General features: G+C 50.1%; 1 protein-coding gene across 2 annotated transcripts in view; it reads right to left on the bottom strand.

Annotated features, from left to right (window-relative positions):
* The window catches only part of Hnf1a (HNF1 homeobox A), a 23,650-nt gene extending 14,966 nt beyond the window's left edge, over nucleotides 1–8,684 (bottom strand). Inside the window, exon 1 of one of the 2 annotated variants that reach the window (XR_004109508.1) lies at nucleotides 8,130–8,601. Coding sequence is in view for 1 of the 2 variants with exons in the window: in XM_031337538.1 (XP_031193398.1) it covers nucleotides 8,130–8,455 (326 nt within the window). In the remaining variant the exon portion in view is untranslated. Of the gene's footprint in view, nucleotides 1–8,129 lie in introns of both variants that reach the window. The other variant, XM_031337538.1, reaches the window with a different exon arrangement.
* Nucleotides 8,685–10,640: the final 1,956 nt, after the last annotated feature.

The raw sequence follows: 10,640 nt of genomic DNA on the forward strand, positions 1-10,640 counted from the left end.
ACTGCCTGCACAATGAACAACCTCTCTTCTGAGAGAAAGAGAGACAGAGACAGACAGACAGAGACAGAGAAACAGAGAGAGACAGAGACACGGAGAGACACACAGAGAGAGCACAGAGACATGGAGACAGAGACACCAAGAGACACACAGAGAGATATGGGTGCCACAGTGCACATGGGACAGAGAACAACTTACAGCAGTCACATGTCTCCATCCCCCATGAGAGTGGGTCTCGAGGATCAAATTCAAATTCTTGCCTGCAGAGCCATATTGAGTAGCACCCCCACCCCCGTCACCGTCCTCTCCAAATATGCCTATATCTGTAAATACACCTCAATCCACGAGGCTGGAAAGCCCATGTGCCCCCTCCCACCTCATCTCTACAATCTGCTTCTAAAACTTGAGGTTTGACACACATGACAAATAGCACCCTTAGAAAGTAGAGGTTGCTTTCTTGCTTGCTGTGGCAAACAAAAAGTTCAATCTAAAGGCATTGATGATGTGCCTGCAGCCCTTGCAGCCCACTGTATAGCCGGACAGAAGGCCTGCTGGGGTTTCTGCGGCTTGGTGCTCGCTTGACGTTAGAAGCGAGGAAAGAGAAGCCAGCTGTAGTGACACACGCTTATGGTCCTGGCATTAGGAAAACTGAGGCAGGAAAATCTCCAAGTCAAACTAGTTCCATATTCCAACTGAAAAAACAAAAAATGAACAGCAGACATTCTTGGCTTGGTGGTTCACACCTGTAACCCTAGCATGTGGACAGTGTAAGCAGGGAGATTGGGGGTTCAAGGTCAGCATCAGCCACATGCAAAGGCTAGCCTGAGCTACAGGAGACTTGTCTCAAAGGAAATAATTCTTTCATGGTGTGTGTGTGTCTGTGATGTGTGTGTGTGTGTGTGTGTGTGTGTGTGTGATGTGTGTGTGGTATGTGTGTGAAAAGAGACTTCCCCACACTCATATAACTATGAAATGTCAGAAGACCAGTCAGAAACTTTTTTTGTTGTTGGTTTTTTGTTTGTTTGTTTTTTGAGAGAAACTTTTTTTAAAATTTAAAATATTAATGTATAATATTAAAAACCTTTTTAATATTATACATTATAATATTATGTAATACACTATACATAATGAAGGAACTCAGCGTCTTTGGGAGACCGCTTTCGGGACCCCAGTAGATATGAAAACTACAAGTGTTCAAGCCCTTACATAAAACAGATGACATTCTAGTTAGGCATAGCATGCCCTTGAGATCTTAGCCTTCAGTCATCGTTCAGGGCTAGCCTGAGGTACACAGTGAGCTCTTTTTTTGGTTTTTCGAGACAGGGTTTCTCTGTATAGCCCTGGCTGTCCTGGAACTCACTGTGTAGACCAGGCTGGCCTCGAACTCAGAAATCTGCCTGTCTCTGCCTCCAGAGTGCTGGGATTAAAGGTGTGCCCCACCACCGTCCAGCCAGAACCAGGGGCATGGCACAGTGTTTAAGAGCGACTACTAGGGTTGGAGAGATGGCTCAGTGGTTAAGAGCACTGATGGCTCTTCCAGAGGTCCTGAGTTCAATTCCCAGCAACTACATGGTGGCTCACAACCTTCGGTAATGAGATCCAACACCCTCTTCTGGTGTGTCTGAAGACAGCAACAGTGTACTCACATACATAACATAAATAAATAAATACATAAATAAATAAATCACCTGCTGATTAATCATGAGGACCAGAATTTGGATCCTAACCCCATATCTTGTCGCTCACAAATGCCTGTAAATACAGGAATCTGTCACCCTCTTCAGGCCTCCAGCAGCAGCCATGTATATGTGGCAGTCACTCATTCACACAGACATGCTTACACACAAATACATAAACTGTAAATAAATAAATCTTTGTCCAAGCCTGTTGTTGCCACCTCTAATCTCAGGCTGAGGCAGGTGGTCAGCTAGGTCTATATCGTAAGCTCCAGGCCATCTGGGGCTGCACGGGGGGATTCTGTGTCCAAAGCTAAAAGTGGGTAGGCTAGGACTTATGTAGAGCCTGTGTGGACCCTCCCCGCTCTTATCAGCTGGGTTTACAACAGCAGTGCTATCAAATGGCCTGCTCACTGAGTATTTACAAAATGCTGACAAGAAAACATACAATCAAACACAATCTGTAAGCATTCATTGGAGAAACAATTTTAAAACTTCTTTTCAGCCCCCATCTGGTTGAATTGGGTAGCTTTAGAACTCAGCTAGACAGAGGACAGGCTGCATCTAACATTTCAAACCAAAGGACAAACTGAAACCTGCCCTAGCTCTCTGAAGCCAGCCCCACAGCTCCCCAGAGCCAGCTCTGCCCCACACCCTGCACCTCAGTAATGCTGCTCTCAGATGCAGAGCTTACCAGGAGTGCTCAACTTGTGGGTCGTGACCCCTTGGTGGTGTCCTAAAGACCCTTTCACGGGGGTGGCCTAAGACCATCAGAAAACACAGATTTACAGTGATGATTCATAACAGTAGCAAAATTACAATTATGAAGTAGCAACAAAATTATTTTATGGTTGGAGGTCACCATAGCACGAGGAACTGTGTTAAAGGGTCCCAGCGTTAGGAAGGTTGAGAACCACTGGCTTAGACTCTCTGACATTTTCCTTTTTATCAGCGGCTACCAGATGGGCAGCAGCGCAAAGAAGGTGGACCGTGTAATCTAAACTGGCACAGCAAATAAAGCAGGATGCATGACTCCTAGGGGTCACTGGGAGCTGCCTGAATCTCGCTTCCAACCCAGGAAGTACGCTTGATTTGGACACTGGCTCCACCTACGACAAAACTCTGGTTCAGAAAGGTGAAAAACCTTGCCCCACATCAATGTAACTGAGACTCGAGAATATTTCTCATCCCTAGGGACCTCGGCTGCTTCTCCCCTCCCCTGACCATGTTTGGGGGCCTCTTGTAGCCTCACCCTTCTCCCTACTTCCCTGGGTGCCAGTCAGGGCTAGGAGGGAAGTAGGGGCAAAGTCCAACCTGTGCTTCTACAAACATGTTTATCTGGTGGCCTCCCTCCCTTTGCTAGCAAGGGCAGCCCTCGCCCTGCTCCCCTCCCTCTTCTGGATGGGAGGGGAGCTTAGCTCTCAGCTCAGGAGCAAGAGCCAGCAGGGGAGGCCTTTTCTTACAATCCGCCTGGATGTCTCTAATTCATACTGTCTCTGTCTCCCTCTTTTCCCTTCCCCTCCCTCTCTCCTGCCTTTCTCCCTCTCCCCTTTTCTTCTTCCCTAATCTCAAGCTCTCTCTCCCTCCCCCATCTCTGTCTCTCTTTATTTCTGCTACACTAGGACAAATAAAATAACAGATACAGTAACCACCCTCCACAAACACCGGAAACATCTACAAACAAAATACTAAGCATCTGGAAGGAAGTGTGGACAGAAGTGTTCAAACTCATAGGAACTTTGAGAGCTCTCGTTGTATAATCCTGGCTGGCCCAGAAAGCTTACACATCTTGCCAGCCTTTGCCTCTCCAGTGCTGGGAATAGAGGTCAGTGCCATCACATCTGATTTTTAAATAGTTCTTTTAACCACAAAGAGTGGTTATAAAATGCCAGACAGAAGCCGGCCGGTAGTGGCGCACACTTTAATCCCAGCACTTGGGAGGCAGAGGCAGGTGGATTTCCTAGTTTGAGGCCAGCCTGGTCTACAGAGTGAGTTCCAGGACAGCCAGGGCTACACAGAGAAACCCTGTCTTGAAAAACCAAACCAAACCAAAACAAAACAAAAATGCCAGACAGAGCCACTTATGGAGGTCTTAAAAAGTATATGAAAAATAAAATTGCCAGAACCACCACCACCATCACCACCACCATCATCATCATCATCATCACCATCACCACCACCACCACCATCAAAGCTGTGGTCTTGTGTGTCCCAGACCCACAGGAGAACCCAGAAAGACTGAAAATGCCCTCTCCACTTCTCTGCCAAACTCAGGAGTCAAATGGGTGTTTCCAGCTTTGGGTCTTTGGTTCTCTGGTACCCAGAGCCATGGACCTAAGAGACTAGCTGAATTTTTAGTTCGGGCTTAGATCTGAGAAAAAAAAAAATCCCAGCTCTGCTACCCACTCTTTGAAGTGCTTAGCATCTGTGTCCCCCAAGTCCTTCATTTATAAAGTAAGATTAAAGATATTTCCTATTTCTCAGGCTGGGGATATAGTTCAGCTGGTAAGCATGCATGAAGCCCTGGATTCAGCCCCAGAATCACATAAAACTGGACCTAAGCCAGGCTTAGAGACACACACCTATAATCCCAACACTTGGGAGGCAGAGGCAGGTGGATCTCTGAGTTCAACCCAGTGAGTTCCAGGACAGCCAGGGTTACACAAAGAAACCCTGTTTCAAAGAATCAGAACACGAAACAAATCAATCAGATATGGTGGTACAGGTCTATAAACTCCCCACCTGACAGGCAAGGGTAGGAGGGTTGGGAGTTCAAAGTCATCCTTGATACATTGAGTCTAAGGCTAGTCTGGCATATTTGAGACCCTGCCGTGCGTGCGTGCATGCATGCGTGCATGGTTGCTTGTTTATGTGTGTGTGTGCACATGTTTCTGCTTGTGCCTGCCTGTCTGTGTTTATATGCCTGCCTGTATGTCTGTGCACATGTGTGTGTGCATGTGTGTCTGTGTAAGTCTATTTGTGGGTGCCTGCCTCTGTGTGTCTGGAGGGTGTGTGTGTGCCTGTGTGTCAGTGTGTGTGTGTGCATGTATGATTGTCCCTGTGTGTGTACATGCATGTGTATACTTATACATGTGTGCATGTGTGGGTGTGCATGTGCATCATGTGTGTGTAAGTGCATGTGCATGCATATGCGTGTGCATGCATGTGCTTGTGTGTGTGTGTGTGTGTGTGTGTGTGTGTTTTAGAAACTGTCCTGAGGGAAACCTGAATTTAGTACATCTTTAAGCCCCAGTGAGTTTCAAAGCCTGGCATTCAAAAGGATTTCCCATCAAGCTGAGCAGTAAGAATGTCTGGGGGTGTGGGTGGTGAACATGACAAAACAACATGGAACTCGATAGCCCTGTGCAGACTTAGATGAAGCCATCACACACCAAGTCTGGCCTTACTGCTTAAGGAGGTCCCTTCGCTTCACTGAGCCTTCCTCTGCCCATCTGTAAAATGGGACCATTCAAATGTGATCCTGCTTAGCTGTGTGCCATGCTCTTGGACCTGTGGGTGGGTGCTGCCTTCACATCCTGCAGAAGTAACTAGGACTCGGGGAGAGTGCCCACCTAACTGGCTGCAAAGCTGGCATGGGAACCAAGGCAGGCCACTGTCCACTGAAGCATCCTGCCTGCTACCTGGCTGCTGAGTTCCTGGCTGGGAGAACCCTGTGGCTGCTTGGCTGGGGCTGGGGGCATCAGGAAACAGCAAGGATGGGGTTTAAGCAGTTAGCAGATAGGAAGGTCCTGCAAGGGCATCCAGGGTACAACTCAGGGTCCCAAGAAGTCTAATCTCTCACTCACTCCTGCCTGGTGTCTGTCATGGGTGGATGAGGGAGGGGAGCGCGTAGTGACATCACGAGTTTTCCCTGAAGATGTTTTCACATCAGGAGGCAAGGAATGAACACAGAGACAGATAAGTAAAGAGGCAATTAGGGGACAGGAGAAAGCAGCAAAGAGGAGCTGAGGTACAGTCCTCATGCAGAGATGGAGGTCAGGGAGCAAAGAGTCAAGGAGGAAGTGGGAAGAGGGTCCCAAGCAGAAACACTGGGGCAGACAACGATGCTGGGTGGAAACCAGAGTGCGTGCACATCCAGAACCTGCAAAGTCAGCATCAGGCCGCAAAGGAAGGGATAACGAACGGGCGAGCGAGGGATGGAGTGTAGGGAAGCTGGGGGGAGGGGAGGGCATAGAACTATAACTAAGAGAATTTGCATTTACTCTGGTCTACCTGCTGACACTGAGGCAGAGGAGGGATCTTGCCCAAGGTCACACGGTAGACAAAGAATAGAGCTCTGGGAGGAAAGCTGAGGCGTCTGCCATGGCCCCACATGTGATGTGTATGGGGTGGGGGTGGGATCCGAGACCCCAGACCCACCTCCCTCTCCCAAAGGTAGACCTTGGAATCAACAGCTCCCGTGAGGAGTTGGTCCTTCCCACCGCCTCTTCCAGCCTCAACTTCCCCACTAGCCAGGCCCTCATCAGGGGTCCTCCAGCCCTCTTCCCAGAGTTCCCCCTAATCCCCACCCCTGGTGCTGAAACTAGAGGCCCCACTTTTTGTCCCTGGGGACATTTTCAAGTCCCCTTTGTTACCTGAACAATAAGTAACCCGGGTAGTTAGTTATAAACTCCGCAGGAACAAGGAGCTGGTTGATAATTTATAGCAACATCTCGAATTTAAATGGAAAGCAAATAGCTCGCTGTTAGCATTAAAGAAAAGCAACCTGGGAGGGACGCACTCCAGCCTCCTCCCAGCTCAGCCTCTCTCCCCTGCCCCTTCTCCCGGCTGCTCAGGGACCCTCTCTTTTCCTGGCGCCTCTGCTCTCCCAGCTCCCCCAGCCCTCTTCTTCCATCTCATCCTCCTCACTGCCCCTGTTACTTCTGCCTCCAGGATTCTGCTGGCTCCCCCTCCCCTAGGGAGCACTTTGACCTCTGCTCCAGCTGCTTGGGCTAAGCTCCCCTCCAGTCCCCACTGCCCCCACCACGAGGGCTGCTGATCAAGAGGTCCCATCTAGCCAGGTAAGAGGACCCTTGGCATCCCTGGCCCCTCAGCCTCATACTAAGCCCCTAGTCCCACCTGGGACCCCTGGACAGGACAGGCCCAGCTCCTCCCTATCCAGGTTTCTTGCGCCTTGGTTCTGGCAATACTTGGCCCTTTGCCCCTCCCCTGCAGCGAGGCAGCCCTTTGCCCTCCACTTTCTGCCAAGTCAGGGGGCCTGACTGCTCCTCTGCCCCTTGCCCAAGGCCCTGGGAGGCTTCCTGACACTTCCAGAAATGCCGGGATCCACCAGCCCTCCCCCACCCCAAGTCAGGATCAGGACCTTGGACAGAAAAGAGGCAGCCTTCGAGTATTCTTGAGACTATCCTCAAACTCCTCAGTCAGCCCTTAGGCCCCTCCTTCACAGCTCCTTCCCCCATCTAAGCCTCAGTTTCCCTAGCTGTAAAGCTGGTTTATTAACCACTTCCTCCTGGGGGTGCTCATCTCTATATTATGGGGATTCAGGCACCGCGGAAACCCCTACAGAAAAGAGCGTGCCGGGCGATAATCTCAGGGAAGCGGCGGCGGCGGCTTTGGGAATTGGGGCTGGGTAGTATTCCCCATGGCCCCCAAATTACCTTTCTCACCTTTAGTGTTCCCATTCTCCACCCCCAAATGGGCATTTCCCCAGCCACTGTCCCTACAAGTTAATGATCACAGGCCTTATCAGAGCCTTTTGCTATTTATAAATTTATAAAACAAAAGAAATAATAGCATGCGTGGGTAATTAGTAACCAGGACGGCTTTGCTGAGGAGAGGGGAGGCATTGAAAGAGGGACCCACCCAGCACTCCGGGAGATGGGGAGCCAGACAGCAGATGAGGGGGGTCTGCTGTGGGGGAGGCCTCTAACCCTACTCTCTGACCAAGATGGGGTCAGGGGTGAACAGCACCTGGCCATGCAGAGAAACCCCTCAGCTCCATCTGCCTCAGGTAAGAAACTCAAGCTTTAAGCAGCCAAATGCTTAAGGCCCTGGCGGATCAGGGAATCCCCTAAAACCCCAACATCAGCCCGGCCAGCTCAGGGGCTTTTGGATCCCCAAACCTGGGATCTGACTCCCTAGCCAAGACTTTGGTGGAATTTGTGGGAGCACAAACGACCACACTGGGGAAGGAGTTCTACCCCCACCCCCCACTGGTTCTCCAAACATTTTCTTGGGGCTTGCTGCCTTCGTCCTCCAGTTCAAGTGACCTCAGACCTGTCCCTATTTCCTAAGGACCGGGCTGCAAACAGGTGGCCCATGGATACAGGGTATGTAGGGCGAAACAGAGGGGGTAGGGTCGGCAAGAACCCCTTGACCACCAGCCTGAAGACCACAGCTCCCAAGGCCTCTAGACCGAAAGTGGAGCTTGCCAGGAGCATAGAATGGGCCCTATGAGTTCCTTCCTGGGTGCTGGGGACAGGGTGGGGTCCTTACTGAAGAAGTGACTCCACCACAGCTTTCTGGTGGGCTGCCTCCTCTGGGCTGAGGTTCTCCAGCTCTTTCAGAATGGGTGGCGCGAAGTCTTCCCCATCGTCATCCGTATCATCTTCGGAGCCACGGGTCTCCCCCAGGCCATTGGGCAGCTCGGTCAGGTCCCCTCGACTCCCACCGCAGGACTCCCCCTTGTCCAGGGGACCATCTCCAACCATCAGGTAGGGCCCTGGCTCTCCCAAGGCCTGGATCAGAGCCTCTTTGCTCAGGCCGGACTCGAGCAGGGCAGCCAGGAGCTCCGTCTGCAGCTGGCTCAGTTTAGAAACCATGGCTCCCCTGCCACCAGGCCACGCGGCTCAAGGCCACTGAGCTAGCCGCCTCCCCCACCCACGGCCGGTGTCTACCTGCCGGCAAGCTGGCAGTCAACGAGCAGGGCTCCCTGCACCCACTGCCCCCCCAAATCCCACTAGTCAAGCCCCGTGGGCACCCCCAGCCCCCAACCCTGGCCCCAGCGGCCAGTGAATCAGGGCCCCTGCCTGCTCTGTTTACATTGGAGCTGGGGAAATTCTCCAAGGTTCATATTTATCCGTGCGCTTAGCGAAGGGACTGAACTTTGGACTTCAGCCTTGCAAGTGCAGGCCTCATGGCGGTGAGAGGGACCAGACCGGGAGCCATGGCCTGCAATTGGGAGTGAGCAGAAGGGAGGGTGGGGGAGGTGGAGCAGGGGCCAGGGGCGCAGGGAGAGAGGCGCCAGGAGCCAGGAGGCCTCTGGGAGCAGCTGGGTCCCACTGCCCAAGATGCTTTCAGCCTGGAGCAGGAGAACTTTAAAAGTCTGTTTCTTTGGGCCGCTGGAAGAGTAGGAAGCTCTGGGCCACCGGGCCAGTTCTCAAGGGCAGAATTAGGTCACATTTTCTGAAGTGGGTCACTGCACCGCAGTCCTAGCCCAACACCAGACTTCCCAGAGAGAAAAAAGCATGTGTGTTAGCCCTTCAGACTTCTGTGTTGAGGATTGTACTGGGTTATGATGTGTTGCTTCTTATCATTGTGTGTATGTCTGCGTGTATCTGTGTATCCAATCTATATGTGTGTGTATAACTAATCTATGTTTGTGTGTCTGTGTCTGTGTGCACACGCATATTTATTGTTTTTCAAGACAATCTTACTATGTAGTTCAGGCTGACCTTGAACTTCTGATCTTCCTACCTCTACCTCCCAAGTGCTAGACCAGTACCACAGCCAGTTTTTAGAAATGCTCGGGTTAAACCCAGGGCCTTGTATATGCTAGGCAAGAACTCTACCAAGAGCCAGAACCCAAGCCCCATTTTAATTTTTCTCAAGTATAACTTTTGTCAGTATTACTTAACGAAAGCATTTCTTTTTATCTTTTTGAGTGTGTGTGTGTGTGTGTGTGTGTGTGTGTGTAGGTCAGGGAACAATTGCAGGAAATCAGCTGTCTTCCACTGTGTGGAACCCAGGCAGTCTGACTTGGCCGTCAGCACTTTTACCTGCCGAGCCATATTGCGGCCTTGTGAAATGCAGCGTGTTAGCAGCCGTAAGCATATCCCAGCACACAGTGCACCATTCGATCAATTTAAAACACTTTCATCATCCCAAAGAAACCACACGTCTGCTGGGTAGGCAGTTCCCTTGCGGGTGTCTAGCCGGCTTCTGGCAGCCATGGGGGATCCGAAGCTCACTCATCCAGAACTGGAATCCAGTTTATCCCTTCAATAGTGAATGGCAGGGTACTGTTGCAAGGAGACCTGGCACTTTTCTGTGCATCCATGGATGGCTAATTATGTATGTTCCGCCCAAGCTTTAGCTAAGGTGAACAAGGCTGCTAGGAACATCCACATCCATTTTTTTTTATATGAATGTGTGCTTTCCATCCTTTTTTGGGTTTTCTCATTAATTTAAGAAATATATCAAATGGACAAGGATGCATTATATTATATTATACTACATATTATATTATAGTGTGTAGCCTGGGCTATACACTATAAATTAATTATTTTAAAAAACTGTAGTGCTGGGCGGTGGTGGCACATGCCTTTAATCCCAGCACTTGGGAGGCAGAGACAGGTGGATTTCTGAGTTTGAGCCCAGCCTGGTCTACAGAGTGAGTTCCAGGACAGCCAGAGCTATACACAGAAACCTTGTCTCAAAAAGCCAAACAAACAAACAAACAAAAAAACAAAAAAAAACAAAAACAAAAAGAAAACCTGTGAATAGGGCTGAAGAGATGGCTCAGGGGTTAAGAACACTGACTGCTCTTCTAGAGGTCCTGAGTTCAAATCCCAGCAATCACATGGTGGCTCACAACCATCTGTAATGGGATCTGATGCTCTTTTCTGGTGTGTCTGAAGAGTACTCATATATATAAAATAAATAGATCTTTAAAAAAAAACTGTGAATAAAGTATCCCATTTTTATTTTTATTAGGAATGGGTCCACTCTTCCCTCTTCATCCTGGCCAGGCCCAGGGTCCACCGTCCCCTCTTCATCCTGGCCAGG

The sequence above is a fragment of the Mastomys coucha genome, unplaced genomic scaffold (assembly GCF_008632895.1).
Source record: "Mastomys coucha isolate ucsf_1 unplaced genomic scaffold, UCSF_Mcou_1 pScaffold22, whole genome shotgun sequence".
NCBI lineage: Eukaryota > Metazoa > Chordata > Mammalia > Rodentia > Muridae > Mastomys > Mastomys coucha.